The sequence below is a fragment of the Daphnia magna genome, linkage group LG1, assembly GCF_020631705.1.
Source record: "Daphnia magna isolate NIES linkage group LG1, ASM2063170v1.1, whole genome shotgun sequence".
In the NCBI taxonomy this organism is placed as follows: domain Eukaryota; kingdom Metazoa; phylum Arthropoda; class Branchiopoda; order Diplostraca; family Daphniidae; genus Daphnia; species Daphnia magna.
In genome coordinates, this window is record NC_059182.1 from 5,829,256 (window position 1) to 5,847,155 (window position 17,900).

The 17,900-nt window shown below is 38.5% G+C and overlaps 4 protein-coding genes and 1 long non-coding RNA gene across 9 annotated transcripts; 1 reads left to right on the top strand and 4 right to left on the bottom strand.

Moving 5' to 3' along the window:
• Window positions 1-4: 4 nt before the first annotated feature.
• Window positions 5-748, bottom strand: LOC123474471. Of its 2 annotated transcripts, none has more exons than XR_006649330.1 (2): window positions 670-748; window positions 5-305 (listed from the first exon to the last, which is right to left on the bottom strand). It is a non-coding gene; the product is annotated as an uncharacterized LOC123474471 (long non-coding RNA). The 2 variants fall into 2 exon arrangements; XR_006649329.1 differs by having other exon boundaries at window positions 5-592; window positions 670-724.
• Window positions 749-4,584: 3,836 nt separating this feature from the next.
• On the bottom strand, window positions 4,585-5,622 carry LOC116924610 (sulfiredoxin-1). The gene is made up of 3 exons (XM_032931129.2): window positions 5,376-5,622; window positions 5,229-5,299; window positions 4,585-5,129 (listed from the first exon to the last, which is right to left on the bottom strand). The coding sequence occupies exons 1-3, from the start codon at window positions 5,443-5,445 to the stop codon at window positions 4,920-4,922; spliced, it is 351 nt and encodes a 116-aa protein (XP_032787020.1). The 5' UTR covers window positions 5,446-5,622; the 3' UTR covers window positions 4,585-4,919.
• A 138-nt stretch (window positions 5,623-5,760) lies between these two features.
• On the bottom strand, window positions 5,761-8,832 carry LOC116924119 (proton-coupled folate transporter). Of its 2 annotated transcripts, XM_045176627.1 has the most exons (11): window positions 8,616-8,832; window positions 8,310-8,552; window positions 8,090-8,235; window positions 7,570-8,000; window positions 7,406-7,507; window positions 7,192-7,329; window positions 7,049-7,132; window positions 6,824-6,980; window positions 6,491-6,713; window positions 5,979-6,423; window positions 5,761-5,840 (listed from the first exon to the last, which is right to left on the bottom strand). In XM_045176627.1, exons 1-9 carry the CDS (start codon window positions 8,754-8,756, stop codon window positions 6,602-6,604), a joined length of 1,554 nt encoding a protein of 517 aa, XP_045032562.1. In that variant the 5' UTR covers window positions 8,757-8,832; the 3' UTR covers window positions 5,761-5,840; window positions 5,979-6,423; window positions 6,491-6,601. The 2 variants fall into 2 exon arrangements, with proteins under 2 accessions (XP_045032562.1, XP_032786573.2); XM_032930682.2 differs by lacking the exons at window positions 5,761-5,840; window positions 5,979-6,423 and having other exon boundaries at window positions 6,504-6,713; window positions 6,865-6,980.
• Window positions 8,833-8,925: 93 nt separating this feature from the next.
• On the bottom strand, window positions 8,926-11,759 carry LOC116924171 (solute carrier family 46 member 3). 3 transcript variants are annotated; one of them, XM_032930685.2, is made up of 8 exons: window positions 11,350-11,759; window positions 10,886-11,277; window positions 10,387-10,817; window positions 10,226-10,327; window positions 10,020-10,157; window positions 9,721-9,961; window positions 9,550-9,649; window positions 8,926-8,944 (listed from the first exon to the last, which is right to left on the bottom strand). In XM_032930685.2, exons 1-7 carry the CDS (start codon window positions 11,449-11,451, stop codon window positions 9,559-9,561), a joined length of 1,497 nt encoding a protein of 498 aa, XP_032786576.2. In that variant the 5' UTR covers window positions 11,452-11,759; the 3' UTR covers window positions 8,926-8,944; window positions 9,550-9,558. The 3 variants fall into 3 exon arrangements, with proteins under 3 accessions (XP_032786576.2, XP_045032571.1, XP_032786575.2); XM_045176636.1 differs by lacking the exon at window positions 8,926-8,944 and adding an exon at window positions 9,226-9,464; XM_032930684.2 differs by lacking the exon at window positions 8,926-8,944 and having other exon boundaries at window positions 9,226-9,649; window positions 11,350-11,756.
• Window positions 11,760-13,731: 1,972 nt separating this feature from the next.
• LOC116924265 (fasciculation and elongation protein zeta-2) lies at window positions 13,732-17,808 on the top strand. Its single transcript, XM_032930789.2, has 8 exons — window positions 13,732-14,222; window positions 15,150-15,258; window positions 15,335-15,496; window positions 15,581-15,680; window positions 15,744-16,027; window positions 16,322-16,397; window positions 16,499-16,564; window positions 16,661-17,808. Exons 1-8 carry the CDS (start codon window positions 13,867-13,869, stop codon window positions 16,675-16,677), a joined length of 1,170 nt encoding a protein of 389 aa, XP_032786680.1. The 5' UTR covers window positions 13,732-13,866; the 3' UTR covers window positions 16,678-17,808.
• Window positions 17,809-17,900: the final 92 nt, after the last annotated feature.

A 17,900-nucleotide genomic window follows, 5' to 3' on the forward strand; every position in this document is an offset into this window, starting at 1 on the left:
AATCTTTACAATGAATTTCTCTTTTACTTTACCATACATGAAACACAATTACAACACATCAGCACAAGATCTTTTCACTGTGTAACACTGAAGGCAATTAACCAATTTCAGCTTTAACTTCCTTGTGTGGCATTGGATGATAATGATTCACCAAACACAAAGATTATATTGGATATATTTTATTTACATTGAAACAATTTCTTCGTTCCACCTTCCACATGAAATTTATTTGACATTCCTTTTGTCATGGATGGATCTAATGGGCGAGGACAGCATATTATTTACATCCTGTAAATGGACAAAGCCTGCAAGTTTAGTTACAAAACTTATACAGTTAACAATAAATAGTGAATAAGCCCCTACAAAGACCTAAAAGAATCATGGCAATTAGAGTTTAAAATATTAAAAGTAATGGGCAACTTCTTTTAAAGAAAATGTTTTGCAAAGCTGGCAAGCAAAAGTTGCTGCATTTCCCTTACAAATATGAAATACATGCTTGTGCTAAACGAGAATCGAGTCAAGGTTCTCCTTTAAATAATTTTCAAAGCGTGATAGAAAACTTCTTTCAAATTCAATTTTGCCCATAATGTCTCTAAAAAGTTTGTACAGATTTGTTTCACTTTATAAAGGCATTTAGCAAAAACAGGAAAAATCTATTTAACAACAAACCTGAAATTGCAGGAAATCAAAAGAGAAATTTCAATGAGAACAACATCGATTATATGATTTATATCTACCATTCTCGTCGACGACGCCATGCTAAATGAATCAGCTGTCAGTACCATGACCTTTAGAATCAGTCAATGATTTGTCCCCTAGATGTCTCTAAAAGTTAATATAAGCATGAAGTAGCTCCATAGATGGCTTGCCGCTGGACAAATCGCTAGTACGCTCCGGTGTTGATGAGCGCCAGCGTGTTAATAACTCAACGGTTCCCGGTGTTCGCGAAGTTCCCGATAGCCTTGGATAAACAAAATTCACACAGTTTAATCAAAGTTGAACGCTGATTTGATTAAGTTAATAGATTTCTTGTTGAACCAGCCACTTTTTAAATAAACGTAAATTAAGTGCTGTTAGCGTACCAACTTGGTTTTTAGAGTATATTTCCAAAACTAGAAGACCATCGGAAAAATAAACTTCAATTCCGTGATTGCCATTCAATTCTGAATCGAAATGATGTATTTTAAGCAAAATTTTAAATTTGGCCAAAAATGAAAAAGTGGGAAGGGTATAGCCTTACCACTTTCGTCAAAATCTGCAAAAAACGACATTTCTTGAAATTCTACTAAAATCACATAGTATTATTAAAATTGAACGCTGATTTCGATTATGCTATTGGTTTTCTTGTAAAACCACCAATTTTTTAATAAACGAAAACATAAGGGCAACTTTTTGTACAAAAAGTCGGACTTAATTACTGAACGTAGGGGGTAGGGGGTGAGAGCCCCTAAAGCTATGTCGGGCTTAAATAAAAACAACGCACGATGTCGTAAAAACTAGATGGCGCTTCTGTGCTAGTCAGGCTTAAAATATTGACAACATTGATAGTAGGAATGCAGGCTGGTTCAGTTCAACCTGCAACCGAAATAGGACAGTATTTGTCAAAACAATGTTTCAGGTTCTACTAGTTTCTGCCTGGATGCAGCTAGAGGCTCTTTCTCGTTCGTCTGCTCACGAACTGTCGCGCGTGCGTGAAAGAAAATGCCACGAGGAATTACAGTTTTATACTTTTATAACCCTTCACTTACCCATCTATTGGTATTCTTCGGGGTTTAACCAACAAGTATCATCAATCACTGGTTGTGACTGGACAGTTCTTCCAGAAGAAGACGCTCTTCTTCCGACATCGCGATTTCAATCCGATTGAGCCAGGCATGTTCCTTGGTTGCCATGTTGGCATAATCGACCATCAAACGAATCAGCACTTGCGTCATGGTGTATTAGTATGGTGGGGGAACTGATGGTTGAATCGGCTATCTCGGCTGAAGCCAGTGGTACCTATGATCAGCGCTGCCTGGTGGACATTGGGTGAACTTGAGCTAAAACCCCCTTGAATGCTGTCAACGGTTTGAAATTTCTAAGTCCGATTGCATTGCTTGTGTATTAGTAACCTATAATATCCTATTTTGATTGTTATTAGACTAAGTAGATTTGTGTTATATTAAATTGTTGAAATAACCAAAATATGAAAATAAATTGAGAAAGAAATTTAATTGAGATTACTTTGTATTTACATGCGCTGTAGTTCCAGTTTGAAACTTTTTGAACACTAGTTTTTTTTTGATAGCTGCATTTTTCACATTTGGTTTCTAAGCATTGTCTTAGCGGGCGTAAGAGACATATTAGATGATGTGAAGGAAACTCGTTGCAGTTGGATGGGTGTCAATGACGAATTTGTCAAAGAGGCGCTAAGATAAAAGAAATGAAAATTAATTAAATGTAATGTTAAGATACTAGATCCATTTAAAATTATTTACCTCCAAGGATCCTGGTTCCATCTGGCAGTGAGGACAAAGTCGTACTTTCAGTTGGGTCGATAGGGTACATAACTCCTCTGTAAGACCAATTGTACTAAATGGTAGGCGCCAGCCTTCTAGGTTGTCTGTGACGCACTGGTATTTTGAATTTTAGGTTGTGTTCTGACTGCATCTGATCTGCTGCACAAAAATTCTGACGAGGATCTTTTGTCGAGTGGCCGATTCGGTCGGAATAACAGCCACCCTTTATGGCTCTCGGACATAGAAGACACTTCAATAGCACTTTGTTGCAACAGAACTGAGTTATCTGGACTTGTTATAAAGGAGGATCTTGTCTGTTTCTAATTAGAAGAATGTTTTGTACTTTCCGTTGACCTCGTAAGTTTTTCTGTGCAACCATTCATGAAAAAAGCAGTTAATTAACCTAAACTAATAATTTATTCTGTAATTTCTTACCCGTTCTGGGTTATAAATACCATCTTTAATTCGTGTTCTTTTTAGCATGGTACGGGTTCATATCAGGTCTGTAGATCCATCCCGTAAGAAAGACTAGACTTAGCTCTCTATCTAAGCGAAGCACAATTTTGAAAGAAATTATAAATACATTTTAATAGTATACTTTCTGTAGAGATCTCGATTTGGCCAATCAAAGATTTGTCTGATCTTACATCGGTGGAAGATTGATGCCTGTGAGCTAGTTATTTTGTGTTTATCTAGAAATTAAAAATGTATGGCTTTAGGGATGATTAGTTAAAGTATATTTATGACATTTTTTTCATGAATTTCTGTCTTGGTTTGCATTTCCTTGTGTTTGGTGTCATGATGATCAAGTCTGAAGATGTTTTCTTAATTCACTGTGTGTCTCGAATTGATGTGGCAAACTTTACAACTGAATCCCAAAATACTCGTTTCCGGCTTGGAAAATGCTGATCTTTTCGGTGGTGGCTCTTGAAGAGATCTTAAATGTTGGGCGCATGCAAATGGGAATTCGTTCTCTTCTCTGATAAGTGTTCAAACAACTCTGATTCAAAGTCACTGTGCTGTTTTGTTTGCTGACCATTTTCTTGGTCTCTTCCAGTACAACATCTTCTATAAAACACCGTTTCCCATTTTTCGTAACTTTCAAATCACATCACTGAACGGTTACATCGCATTCATACGTAATGGCCGTATTCGAACGAACGAGAACCGAAATTTCTAAATTATGAGAAGTTAGTTTTTGGTTCTAGAGGCCCGACAATTGGTGACCAGCCCTGCAATTGGCTGTTGGATTTCGACTTTACTAGCTCCGCTCTTGTCCGGGAACTGGCTTCATTCGAGATAGCCGATTCCAACAAAGTTCCCACCATCTAATACTGCTTGCGTTTTACCGAAATCAGCTTCCATGAACGGTTCTTCGGCGTTAAGGATTCGAATTGACAACCCGGATCAGGAAACGGGTGACGTTCCAGTAATTCTGCGGGCAGACCCAGCTCGCGACCTAAGGATCTTACTCCATATTTATGGAATTCTGTTGGGAAAAATTGAAAAAAGGGTAAAGGTTACTGTCGTTTAAAAAAAATACACCACCCTGGGGGTTGCAAAAATGTCCCGACCTGTTACTTTCATTAAAGCGTAATACCTTAAGGCATAAAAAAAATGTCTAGACTTACCCAACCCTGCCCTATGTGTCCATCACCCCGACTACCCTCCCTCTTAAAGAAAAAAAAACAAAAAACCCTTTACCCTGCCAATAGGTGGCTTTAAAAAATTAAATTGGTGTTCGGATTTTCGTGCAGGATACTGTACAACAGTTTTTTGCGCCGCTTGTGGAGATAATGTCATCCTGAGAAATGCTATCCATCAGTACCGTCCCGAGCTGGTCCAGAGATTTAAGTTTTTAATAAACTCTAAAGCTTTCTGCAGTTTAATTAAACATGGAGCTACGAGCAAAGAAACGAAAAATTTAATAAATGGTAAACCAAATTATAAGGAATGCCCATAATCTGTTTTCCCACAGAGGGTTACAGGGTTTAGGGACTGATTACATGCTTAGAGCGTAGAGCCTGGATGAGGGGACGAAAAATGTCACAAAAAATTTCCGTATAAATTGCCACATACCTCATCGTCATCGACTATCAATGTATTTATTAAATTAGATAAATGTTGAATGTCTTCAATACAAAAAAACAAAACACGCTACTTTATTTAAATATAAAGAAAACCAACACTCGCTTTGCTACAGTCGCGTCGTTTGAAAAAGCAAAAACTACAGAAAATATCAAAAGATATCTCCTTTCTTCTAGCATTATATTAATATATATCTATTACTCTTATTGCTCTCTATTACTATTAGGTTTGAGTTCTGATGGCATTCTTACATGTTACCAGATTCCCTAGAACTCTCTGTTAAAGACTGAAAGTGACCCATGATCAGGGATTTATCCTAGGGTGTTTCAACATTTACTTTAAGTTTGGTGTAGAACTACCTAAGTAAACTTTAAGGTCATTAATGTTGGAGGTTATAAGCTTTGCTCGAATTGTTTTCATTCCAAGTTTCTTGTGGGCAGCATAACGGTGACAACCTCCAAATGAGTAATAATAATTCCCTCCGTTGCTGCCTTTTATCCAAAGGATATCAATTGGGGGAACTTCATTTTTTCTTGTGGCATCCTTGAAGAATTTAAATGGAAAGAAAATATTAGTAAAAATTGAAATTGTAAAGGTTCTGGACACCCAATGCTCAACAGAATCAAAATCTTTATTCAATACCTTAAGTGTTTCAACCAGACTGTCAACTTTGCTGTTGTTAAGATCAGGAGGAAAGGGTCGAATGATGTCTTCTGCCAAAATTTAAGACATAAGTATTTACTCAAATTCTGTAGTGACCAAAACATTAATAATTCTTTAATTACTTACCCATAGGCACATCATAAATGTCTACGATTTGATCACCATGAATACTTGTAACATCTGATAGACAAGACATATTGCGTCATGTGTCACAAACCACCTCGGTTGGCTATTTTACGTACATACCGTTCTAATCGAGTACACGATTTCGAAATCCGTTGCATTAAAAAAGAAAGTGACTTCAAGGAGAATTACACAATACTTCCAGATCGGATGCGGTATAGATCGGACGTATGTTTACATTTTGTTTTACAAAGTTGCAAGTTATCGGTTTCAGTTTTCTTGACAAACCGCGTTTTGTGTGTTCGTCTTTAATATTAATATTTAAATTTAATAATCCCATTCTCAGGAATCTCAGCTGCTCAGCATAAAAAACAAAAACATAAAAACATAATAATTATATCATTATATTTATATCATCTATATATCAATATATCACAGTTTCTTGTGATACTCAAAAGTCAAAACCACCTGTAAAAAAATTTAATAAAAAAAAATGGTTGGACAACTTTCTAATAACATGCTATATTGTCCTCCAGACCTGCCCCGACGTGGATCATATTGTACAGCTATATGATCCACATCGTGACATCAGCTGATAGCTCTTACCTCTATTCAGTCTTGGTTGGATTTACTGGTAGGCCAATCCTATACCAACCAGACGTTTTGAGTAGTAATTGCTTACATCAGACTCTTAGACTAGCAATCCCATCATTGGGAGGGTACCATACCCAATTATTAGAAGTGCCCCTATTACTAAAATGTGTCACATACAGATACAACTCTTATATACCGTGAATTGGGTTCCGAAACACGGGTGATAAACTCCGTGATGCAGCTTTCGTGGAAGTTTTAATTTCTTAAAAATTTTGAAAAATAGATTTGCAAATGTTATAAATGCACGTTATAAAGGAAATATAGTGCCGAAAATGATTCAGCGTTATAGGGAGACGTAAATTAACGGGGGAAAAAAACAGTAGATCTCGCAGAGAAACCTCCGAAGGGAGTGCAAGTACAACCATGCTAGTGCTGCTGATCTTGTTGCCATCGCGGTCTAAACAGAATTGTATAATATAAGAATGCAAAATAAAATTTATAGTTTTTCTCCTGAATTTTAAAACCTCATTGAAGATATCCGTTTTCCATACACATTTTTTTATTATTACTTAAGGCAGATTGCATTTTTTAAACAAGAGTAATAGTGATTGCTGATTGGATAAAGACTGTTTGAGTCAGTGTTCCGTAGTAGCCGACCTTTTCAACGGGGTTGGTGTCTCACTGCATTCGAGAAAAGGTTGGACTTGGTTTAACTGTGAATCTTTCCATTTCAACAGAAGTAGTATCCTGCGCATTACATGCAAACATTAGATGAAAATACGGTAAACTATTTAAAAGAGAGAGAAGAAAGAAACGAGTATCTCATATACAGCTAAGATTAACGTAATTATAATTACCCAAATAAGATCAGTACGATAAAAATCGTGCAAGCTCTCACCAAATAAACGCATCCTGGAAAGAAACTAAGGGTTGCTTGGTAGATCAAGTTCATCGAAGGAGCAGTTATTAATGGCACTAAAGATTCAATTGAAGCAAGTACAGAATATGCATAACCTGGAGAATTAAACAAGCATTGAGTTTTTTCTTTTCTTTTTGAAGTACTGCAATACAAATCAGCGTACTCAAGTCATCACTGGTCAGTGTTTTGGAAAAGATGGAGCGTATTACGATAGTAGCGATGGGTCCAAATGTGCTACCGATCGATGCTGAATCGCCAAACCAAAAAAGAAACATAAATAATTTCATGTTATACTAAATGACTTACATAGATAGACCATTAACGGAGACACAGCAAATGCGATTGTAAGATAGGCTCCTATGTTCGCTAGCAGGGAAAGAATCCCCATTATCCCATCGCTCACTTTAAAGTATCCACTCAAGACGGGTAGAATGATTAAAATTCCTGTTATACAAATGAATATTTGATTTTAAAAAAAAGGCTTTTTCATGCCTTTTACGTAGAAAAAATAATCTTATACCAAATGATGAAGAAGCACTGACCAAAGTGACAAAGAAGGCCCAGTCCGGCGCATCCCAACCGAATTTTTTCCTTGTATAGAAGTAGCCGACGGATTGGTTTCCTGAAAAGACAATACATCTTTCATTCTTCAATTGAATACTATAAATCATAACGAGAACACACCTTGTGAAAAAAGAAGCAGGCACATTAGAGCTATCAAAATCGATATACATGCTCTTTTATATCCTTCACGGCGCTTAAATGTCTCCGCAAAGCAACGAAATAAATTTTGGAATACATCCATGCAACCCTCTTTGGCAAGCTCCATCCTCTTGGTTTTAATTGGTTTTACATACAATGCTTTTTCAAGCACGGTTTCGTCACTTGTTCCACTAAATGATTTCTGTCCATGTGAATCAGTAAAACCAAACAGGATGTAAAGAAATGCGAGACTGTAGAGAACGAGCGCTGTTCCCCATATCGCTATATTGCCGCCGCTCGCATAGATGTATCCGCTTATCAAATTGCCAATCGGTACAGATATAGCAACGATACCACCGAGAAGTGAAAACCGCCAAGTTCTCGCCTCTGTGGTCGTTATGTCAACGATGTACCTGTTCCACCAAGTATAGTCAATATTTTTTCGTAGTATATTTTATTCGTTTTGTTTGGTTTGGTTGGAATGAAATCGGGCAATTTGTACCTGTATATAGCCATAAAGAAGATACCTCTTCCACCGGTAAGACCCACGGGGACGGTAGATATTAAGAGATATTCCGCCGGCAACGATTCACAGTAGAAGTTTGTGATATCTAACAAAGTACACAATATATGTCCAACCACAGGAGCCTTTAAAAGTAATATTCCAAAACAATCATTATGGTTCCTTATACTTGAATTTGTTTAGAATTTAATTTGCATACCACCATCAACGGCTTCCTGCCGTGATTATCACTCCACGGCAATAGAAAAAGCATCAGGAAAATCGAAGGTATGTTATCGATGAGCGAGCCATAGATATTTAGAGTACTGACATAGCTCTGAACTCGATCAGCTAGTTCTGTATTGTTGCGGCTAATTCTACTACGAGGATCGCACAGGCTAGCGTTAATTTTGAAATTTACCGCACATACTTTCTGCAGGTACAAGTTGGGCGTGACAATTACCTGGTTTGCCACAAAAAATGGATATACAATGTGAATTGGTCACGGTAGTAATTTAAAACTTACCTGTATAATATTCGCAGTGAGGTAAATAAACCCTAAAGGCTCTACGGTAATGTGAAACTTGTTGCGGTTGTTTAAGTTGGAGGGTTTCGTTTGCTCATCTTTTCTTAAGTCCGCTTCATTGTCTTCCGTGAAGATAGCCATATCCTTGCGCGACTCTTTCTACGGTAATGGGGAGAACTGTTGGTTAACGCGATCATTCCTTTATACTAAAGGCGGACTGGAAACCGGGAAAATTATCCTTGCTTTAAATTCTGCCGGGTCATGCAGGCTGTGGGTTTTCCAGATAAAACCATAACAAACCTCCGTTACCATGGTTCGATGTACTATTTCTGCAAGAACAAAATCAAATCAAGTGCAGCTACTTCTAAAAAATTGATTTTGTCATTGTGTCCTCCTGATAACTAATTCATCTTCCTTTGTCATAGCCACAACATCATTATGTTATGCAAGGGTATTCCATCGTCGGTCAGCGTTGTAACGATTTGGTGTCTAGCCCAAGGCTTCCTACCCCGTGAGATCCAATGGATCAATTTATCGATAATCCATAGACGGCCTTCAATCTGTACTGCTCTTCCAACGTGCTCCGTGAGCTATCACGCAATTTTCAACAGAGGATTCAAATTTGTAATTGATTTGCCATACATTTTGGTACTCGAGGCTGATTTCAAAATTGCATTTCATGAATCAATGAAACAAATCCACACTGGAAGTAGTTTGTTGCTAAAAAATTAATATGAGAGTTTCAACTAGTTGTTAAATGCTGGGTTTCACAGTTTCTGAACTTGAGGAACTTTTAAATTTGAACTAAAAATTTTCCTATTATGCAATGGGGTATAAATCCATAAGGATCTAGCAAAGAACAAGATATCACCGGGACGATGAAAGTAATTAATGTTTCAAAAAATATAACTGGGGATTAGACAACTTTTTTTACTTGATGGTTTTAGACTTCGCGCGCTTCGATTATAATCGGATCTTCTGAATTGCAAAGTACCGGAGTGTTTTTTTCCTTCCACTGGAGTAGTAAAACCACCCTAATTCAATCATTATCAAGACAATTTAGACTCGAATGAAAAATTCTGTAGTAATTGTAACCGTTACTTACGAGAGAAGTATCAACAACACGAAGAGGAGGCTGCTAAAAACAACAAAGACACAACCCGGGAAGGAGTCGATGGTAGCCTTATAGATCAAATTGTACGTAGAAGTTGAAATCAAAGGCACCAGGGACTCGAAGGAGGCCAACACGGAATAGACGTGGCTCAATTCATCACTAAGCACGAGTTTAGAGAGCATTGAACGAATCACCACTCCAATGCTGGCAGTCAACACGTTACCGATAGAGGCTGTGGAAAAAATGAGTGTTATTGCTCGTAATAGAGGAAGAAACTTTTAAAATATTACCCAAATAAATCATTAATGGAGACACGGCAAAGGCAATCGTTAGAGAGCCTGCAATGTACCCCAAAATGGCGAAAATACCGATTAGGCAGTCACGAATCTCAAAGTAAGAACTCAATAAAGGCAGGAGAAAAAAGCTGCCTGTATAAAATGGAAACATAAAAATCCCTCATTCGATAAACACAATACTATGTTAAAGTACAACTTACCAAGAACAGCTGTCAAGCTGGAAATGGTTGAAAACAAGGCAAACTCAGGTTGGTCCCAATCAAATAATTTTCTCGTGTAGAGGTACGTAACGGATCCCGGTACTGCACAAGATAGGAAGATATTTAAATACCATGACATGAAAACGTGAAAATAGACTTACTCTGGGAAACGTAGACACACATTGACGCCAAAAGAATTGATAGGCAGGCTCGCTTGTAACCGTTACGTGGTTGAAATGTAACAGTGAAGCATTCCCACAGGTTGAGAGCTACCGAACCGCAACGGCATCGGGCAGTACGTAAGGCAACAAGCTCTTCATCATCCTGGCCGAAATTAACACTAGGCGAGTATGAACTTTCTACTTGTTCATCTTCTGATTCAAGACCTCGTGAATCTTTGATCCAAAAAATAATGTAGAGAAGTGCGATGGTACCCAATCCCAAAGATGTTCCCCATATGGCAAAATAGCCGCCATAAGTGTAAATATAAATACTGACAAAGCTAGCGATTGGGTATGATATCGTCATTGAGCCGTACATTATTGAAAGGCGTGATGTCCTAGATTGAGTGTTGGTGATGTCTGCCATGTAACTGTAAAATTAAGATAAATCAAATAATGAAAACCTGATACTGTGGATTTCATTAAATAAGATGAATACCTGTTTAAAGCCATTAATAGTGTTGCAGAACCTCCAAACAGGCCACATGGGATACTTGCAAATAATATGTACTCTGCTGGCCATGATGTGAAATAATAGTTCAATATGTATAACGAAACAGAGCACAGGTGGCCTACAAGTGGAGCTAACATGGGTGGTTTCCTTCCATTTTTTTCACTCCAAGGGCCAAGAAATAGTACTAAAATTACTGATGGGATGTTTTCAATGAGTGACCCATATATGTTTAGGTTGCTGACATATTTTTGGATCTCTGTTGCATGTTCTGAGCCAGTTTCACTGGTATGATTATGCTGGGCAGTACACTCAGAAGAGTTAAGTTGAAAATTTATGTAACAAGTTTTTTCGAGATACAAATTTTGGATCACAACACCCTACAAGATGTAAGGTAACCACTATCAATTATATAATGAAATAGAGATACTTTCAAACTGGTTCACTATTACCTGTATAACGGAGGCGACAATGAACAGAAATCCTACAGGTTCTACGGTAACTCTAAACTTGGAGTTTTTATTCCGTTCAATCAGAAGATTTTCATCCTCCATGCTTATTCTCCTATTTTTACGTTGAAAAATTACTTATATCGACGCATATTGCATCAACGGGCTTCAGACAAGCCTTCAGCTCGCATTCGCAAATGTAACAAGACGTACTGTTACGAAATCAGTGAATAATGTACAACTACGTCATTTTTTAACCCACAATCACAGGACCTGAAGGAAGCAAACACCACAACAAAAACAAAATAACATCGGCTGCTTCCGTAGTTGACAAGTCTTTTGTTTTTAGTTAGACAAAAACAAGAAAAAGCAGGAAAGAGTGAAACGGCAACCGGCATGTCCGGTAAACACTAGGAAAGCCACCAGTGGTCCAAATAAGGAGTTGTTTTGGTTTTATATTTACTTTACTCAAAAAAGAAAACAAAATCATAAAATGTAATGCTCTTCACGCACCTTGTGGTCGGTTGAATGCACAATGTAGCCTGAAGGATCGCGTGATGGAACCTGATTCCGTAGAGTCTTTGATCATTCTGCCTTTTGTTGTTGTCGTGTTTGAGCCCCGGGTTTAAAGACATTTGTGATAAACAACAGCGGGGTGTCTGTGAAGACGGTTGTTTTCGTCTGAAAGAAGGTATGACGCATTCTACAGGAAAAATCACGCCTGACTCCAGTGATATACCATCAGGGTCTACAATTTTAAATACAACTTTACTGCTTAAGTAGCAGCCTAATACCAGATAAACTGCTCATGCCGTAATCTCAGCAGATACGTTTGCGCTGGGCATGACGATTGTACTCCTTTGTTGTTCATTTGTTACATTTGATTTCAGTAATTATTTGAAGAAAAAATAAAAGATTTTTCACGGGAAAGTGCATCACAGCGTTACCAACCGTGTTTCGGAACATTCACGATATATAAGGGTTGTATGTACGCGACACCTCATAGCGGCACTTCTAATGACTAGTTATGACATCTTCTCAGTAAGGGGATTGCTAGTCCAAGAGTCTGTAAGCAATTACCACTCGAAACGTCTAGTGTTGGTATGATATTGACCAGTACCGGTAAATCCAACTAAGACTGAATAGAGAGATAAGAGCTATCAGCTGATGTCACGATTTAGATCATATTGCTGTACAGTATGATCCATATCGGGGCAGATCTGAAGGCTACTAGCATGTTCTTAGAAATTGTACGCAAAAAACTTGTTTCTTTTTTTTTCACAGAAATTTTGCTTTAACATTTGCTTGTGCCCCATGCCTAGAGGAATTGGTGGTAAACCACAACGGGATGTCTCCAAAAATGTTCGTTCAGTGTGATAGAAGGTATGACGCATTCTACTGAAAACATCATGATGCCTGACCCCATTGATATACCATCGGAGTATAAAGTTCAAAAAAAGAAATGCATAAAAAAACGGCCGTCTCGTTCTTTTACAGCAACTTTAAAACACATTCGTAAACAAACACACAATAAAAGAAGCTGTCAACTGATTTTCCAGCTTATGTCTCAGACCTTCACGTCATCCGACCTTGTGAGAGCAGTTATCTATTTCATTCCCTCTATGTTGAATTCCGTTTTTGTTTGCTCTCCGTCTTGGACTCATGAGAGCGTGACCGACGGTTCCATTTCTTTTTTCTTCATAATCCATGGAACAAAAAGAAACAAAGAGACAGATTTAGATTCGTATAAGGTTACCATATGTCGTTTCATACAAGTTGGGCGTTATCTTGCGTTTTTGAGTGGGCACGAACTGCAAGAGTCTCGTCCACATGGAAAAACATTGAACGTCCGTAGCTTCCGTCTTGAGGGATTGATGGTTATGTGGTTTATTCTTCTTCTATTGTTCAATCAAAATGCTTTATTCAAGACAAAAATGTATAAAATATACCAATTCTATTCAGCTTGATCACGCTTGGATCGTTGTGCGCCGCAGGCAGTCCATGATCAATATTATGCGTTACATACAAATGACGACGGAAAGTCCACGTTGAATGCTGTGCAATTGTATAGCTTGTGGTATGCAGCTCATGTTCGTTTCTGGCCTCTCCACCACATTTCTTTTTCCTATTTTTTTCCCCTATTCTGTCTTTTGTTTTAACGACGTGTAAACACCGCAACCACGATGAATTACTGATTACATTTAGGTAATTTCTCACAGGAACAATGTCTTTTCGTGGCTTTGATGACTTGTTCTTTTTTACTTCCTCATTAATGGTTCGTTTCTTCCATTACTTTTTCAATGAACTTGCATTCTGCTTTAAAATATGACGCAGTCACATGGTTGGCCCCTAGATGGCTGAAAAGAAAGGGGGTGTGTCCAGACTAACCCTCTTTACTAGAAGGGTAGCCGCTGCCGATGGGGAGAAGGGAAAAAACGAAAAGAAAAAAAGCACTAGTCTCTTCAGAGTTCAGGCTTGTATGAGGAGGCTTTGGCAGTTGTGACTGTGGCGCCTTCCAAGATGGCCGAATTGAGCGCCGAGGCGCCGCTGGCATACAGTGAAGAGTGGAATGAGTTCAGTGATTTCCAGCAGGCGGTCGAATTGAACAACGGAAATGACAATGGTAACACAACCAACAACAGTCCACCGCCGAGGAACAAAGCGTTGGATAATGTCAAGAAGATGGAGAGCAGCAGCACTAACAACATGGCCGATCACTTTGGCGAAACGAGTAGCTCTCTGTCAACTTCGCTGGAAGATCTAGTCAACACGTTCGACGACAAGATCACCAAATGTTTCCGGGATCTTGATCAAAATGTCGAGAGCCTCGCCCCCGTCCAAATCCGTAACCAAGACGACATCATCAACGAGTCACAGTACGTAAATCATTTGACATTCAGGTTACGAGACTCTTATTCAAATTGACGTTACAAGAAAAGACGCCTGCAAGATGTTTATCTTGCAGGCACTTTTTTTTTGTCTTTCGGTTTTTACACTTTGGCATGAAACCATAAGGAGAGTTATTGATTACCCAGTGGACACAAAGTTTATTTTTATTTTTTTTATTTGTAAACCTGAAAGAAGCAAGGCGTCGGGAGCGGTCCACTGCGCAAACCATGTTTTTACTATACATGGCTCATAAATCTTCCTTCATAAGGACTGAACGGCTGTTGTGTACGAGCCCAGTTTTCCATAATCAGAGTGTGAAAGTTTTGTGACCATGTTTAGCTCGAGACGATTCCCCCTACCAACACCAGCCTTATGTCTGACAGACCGCCGCCCATAAAAGACAGAAGACCACCTATTGGATAGGATTCCCCGTTACGGGTTAACGTTACCTATCCATGACGATTGGTCTCGTATTGTAAGATACGTCCAATCAAGCCAGGTCTGTAGATTCCATCGACACCCTTAAAGCCCCTTGCCTTCGCGATCAATAACTCGACGTTGCAAGGCCATAGGAACAGCGTGTAGCCAGTAGTGTCTGCGTTCGCCATTGATCCCAATAAGAATTCCTAGAGCAAGGACATGGCGCGTGCTCAAAACAATTCTTATTTTCTTTCATTTTTTCATTTTTTTTTTTTTATGGTCCATATTTGAGAAATGGGCAAGTGGTGAGAGACGATATCTTTTTTGGTTTAATATCTAAATCATGTTGAAACTGAACATAAACCTTTCATGAAAGTCAAGTTCTAACCAGTCTCTATTCAAGGTTGTCTGATTCATAACTCGGGGGAAACAAAAAGGGAAAGAAAACTTGTTTTTTTGGGATGGTCTCATCCGTTTCTTTTGATTATTTTCAGGATGTGGTGGACGCTGACAGGCAATTATGGAAACATCCTACCAATTGACTGGTCAAAGTCGATGACCCGACGGTTACATTTACCCACTCTACAGCTATGCGATAGACAGGTAAAAGAAAACGAGTTCCCTTGTTTGAATACGTTTGTTTATTCAGTTTATTCTAATGAGCTGTCGGTATTTTTAGAAGCACAGTCAAGAGGTAGACACGTTGTCAGACGAGGATGAAGCTGTGGCATCCGATTTGGACTTGCACGCCCTCATCGTGGCACAAAATCCACCTGATTTGGACATTGAACCGCTCCAGTCAGCAGAAGAAGTCATCAAGGAAATTGACGACCTTATGCAGGTAAATAATATCTCTCCTTTTATTATCCCTTTTATTTAAAGAATTTTCATTTCCATTTTGATATTCATCCGGTTTCGTGTTCAGGATCCGTCGTCGCCGGAAATGAGCGAAAATATGCATCAAAGTCCCGACACGCCCGAATGTTCCATGCCCTACCGACTGTCCAATGCAATTCATCAAGAGAGTCAGTGGTCCACTTTTGTTCCCAAATGCTTGTATCAAATTTTATAACTTTTGTTTGTTGCAGAGTTGGAAACGTGGTCCGTTGGCCAATTGAACGAGCTCCTCTCTGAGCTGGAATGGCGCGTTCAACATCACTCAGAAACTTTAATCGCCGAGCTGGCGCTTCGTGACGAGTTGGAATATGAAAAGGAGTTAAAAAACACTTTCATCTCGTTGCTGTTGAATGTGCAGAATAAGCGTCGCCAAATGACAGCTAACCAGAAAAAGCCGGCGACAAATGCAACGACACCGACCGGCAAGAACGGCAATAAAATAGGCAGTGGGTTCAGCAGCCAAACCGACTGCAAGGTTAGCCCATCCCATCCTTGTTCTGACTCATTCTTGTTATTTTTTGTTGGTCGTTTTTTTTTTTTCTTCTTCTTCTTCTTCTTCTTCTTCTTTTTTTTTTTACGACCACTCCTTGGACTCCCGAAGAGTGTCCTCTTGATTTATGACTATCCAGGAGGGTAATGTCAAAAGGTCGTATCTTAATCTCGTTAATCATTCCGACTGGATAGGTTTTTGAGAGGCTTCTTCCAATGTAAAATGGATTTAATGTCAAAAGAATTTATTTTTTGTTTTCTTTATTGTGCTTTGTTACAGTACATCACGACAGTCATTCCCTATCACCCTGGCAACGGACCTCCGAGTAATCCGACAGTCCAGGTCCTCATCAAAAGTAAGTCGCGAGCGAGACAAACTTTTGTTATTTTTATTCTTCTAACCAAATTTGTTGCTCATTTTTATGATTTTTCTAACTGGGGGTCGGTTTTATTGCAGTTCTCCGAGCCATTGTTGAGGATAGCCCGACCGTGCCGACGTTATTAACGGATTACATTCTCAAAGGTAAAAAAAATAAAATCTCACACAAAACTCAAGTCTTCTCCCTTTTTTGGAATTCTACGGAATCTTAACTTTTATTACTTCTGTTGAATTTTTCAGTATTGTGTCCGACGTAGCTGCTCGGTCGCGGAGCCGCTAGTTTTGGTATTGTTTTTTTTTTGTTTTTTTTTCTATTTTCTCTCATTTCCAGTTTTCTCTCTTCCTTCCTTCCGTCAATAATGACACCCTCGAGAATCTTACGCAATCTCTTTGCAGCTAGTGGGCGCACCTAACGTCCGTCCTACGCGCACCATCCCTTACAATACCTTGAAACAACAACAACAAAAAACGAATTCTTTTTAGGGCAAACGATATATCGGCTTTAAAAGAATTATTTTCTTTTTTTTTGAATTTGTAGTCGAAATCGGAAACATAATCTGACTATTTCCTCTTTCTTTTTGTATGAAATAAGTCTTCATTTGTTATTATTTTGGCTGTCTCTATCGCGAGACTGTTCAGACTTTGCCTAATGTGTTTATAGTTTTGACTCCCCAGCCGCCATTGTTAATTTTTTACTTCGCTTAGGCTTTAGCATTTTTTTTTTTTTTTTACGATTATTTATATACCTTGCGTGATTTTCTTTTCTCCATCCCGACGAAAAAGCAGAAAATTGGAACCGAGTTCTAAAAAAAGAATACAGCTGAATGATGGGTCAGGGATTATTATCTTTTCATCGGTGATTAGACCTCCTTGATATTTCTCCCTTTACGAATGAGAACAGACGAGATTGAATACCGAGCTTTGAATAGGCTCGTCTAGTCAAAACATTTGATCCTAGTTGGACGTCCAATTTCTTTTGATGGGCGACGTCAACCCACCTTTGTCGACAGCGAGCCTCTTTTTTTTTTTTTTTTTTTTAGATATATTTTTTCAGGACAAGAACTTAAAAAATGAAACAAAGAAAAAAAAAAGTAACTATGTAGATCTCAAAACCAATTCTTTCCTCGTTCACTCTTCTCCTCCCTGCTGCACTTGACAATGACTAATAAAAATGAAAAAGCAAAAACAGGAATGAAAGACGATACAAAGACTTGCTACTTTAGACATCAGATTGATATGATGACACTTTCTGTTCTGCTGTTGTGGCTTTTTTGCGTTCACTTTCTTCGGTTCTCCTTCTTTGTATACTATTTCGTGACGTGTGTCGTGTGCCACTTATGGACGTTTAAAAAAAAAAAAAAGCGCAATACATTACAATGCTCCCATTCTCTTGCCCACGCACTGATTTTGAAATCATTTTGGTGTTCTAATTATACTAGCCGTGATGTCAAGCACGAAACAAGAAAAATATATATATATA

Excerpts from the sequence above, each read along its gene's own strand:
- LOC116924610 (XM_032931129.2), bottom strand. The coding sequence starts at position 5,445 with ATGTCTTGTCTATCAGATGTTACAAGTATTCATGGTGATCAAATCGTA. Across the intron at positions 5,300-5,375 it reads CATTTATGATGTGCCTATGG|AAGACATCATTCGACCCTTT; the intron begins GTAAGTAATTAA and ends AAATTTTGGCAG. Across the intron at positions 5,130-5,228 it reads GTCTGGTTGAAACACTTAAG|GATGCCACAAGAAAAAATGA; the intron begins GTATTGAATAAA and ends AAATTCTTCAAG.
- LOC116924119 (XM_045176627.1), bottom strand. The coding sequence starts at position 8,756 with ATGGCTATCTTCACGGAAGACAATGAAGCGGACTTAAGAAAAGATGAG. Across the intron at positions 8,236-8,309 it reads GCAGGAAGCCGTTGATGGTG|GCTCCTGTGGTTGGACATAT; the intron begins GTATGCAAATTA and ends TTACTTTTAAAG. Across the intron at positions 7,133-7,191 it reads TCCGTTAATGGTCTATCTAT|CATCGATCGGTAGCACATTT; the intron begins GTAAGTCATTTA and ends TTGGCGATTCAG.
- LOC116924171 (XM_032930685.2), bottom strand. The coding sequence starts at position 11,451 with ATGGAGGATGAAAATCTTCTGATTGAACGGAATAAAAACTCCAAGTTT. Across the intron at positions 10,818-10,885 it reads CTATTAATGGCTTTAAACAG|TTACATGGCAGACATCACCA; the intron begins GTATTCATCTTA and ends TTAATTTTACAG. Across the intron at positions 10,328-10,386 it reads GTGTGTCTACGTTTCCCAGA|TACCGGGATCCGTTACGTAC; the intron begins GTAAGTCTATTT and ends TATCTTGTGCAG.
- LOC116924265 (XM_032930789.2), top strand. The coding sequence starts at position 13,867 with ATGGCCGAATTGAGCGCCGAGGCGCCGCTGGCATACAGTGAAGAGTGG. Across the intron at positions 15,497-15,580 it reads AAATTGACGACCTTATGCAG|GATCCGTCGTCGCCGGAAAT; the intron begins GTAAATAATATC and ends TTTCGTGTTCAG. Across the intron at positions 15,681-15,743 it reads CAATGCAATTCATCAAGAGA|AGTTGGAAACGTGGTCCGTT; the intron begins GTCAGTGGTCCA and ends TGTTTGTTGCAG.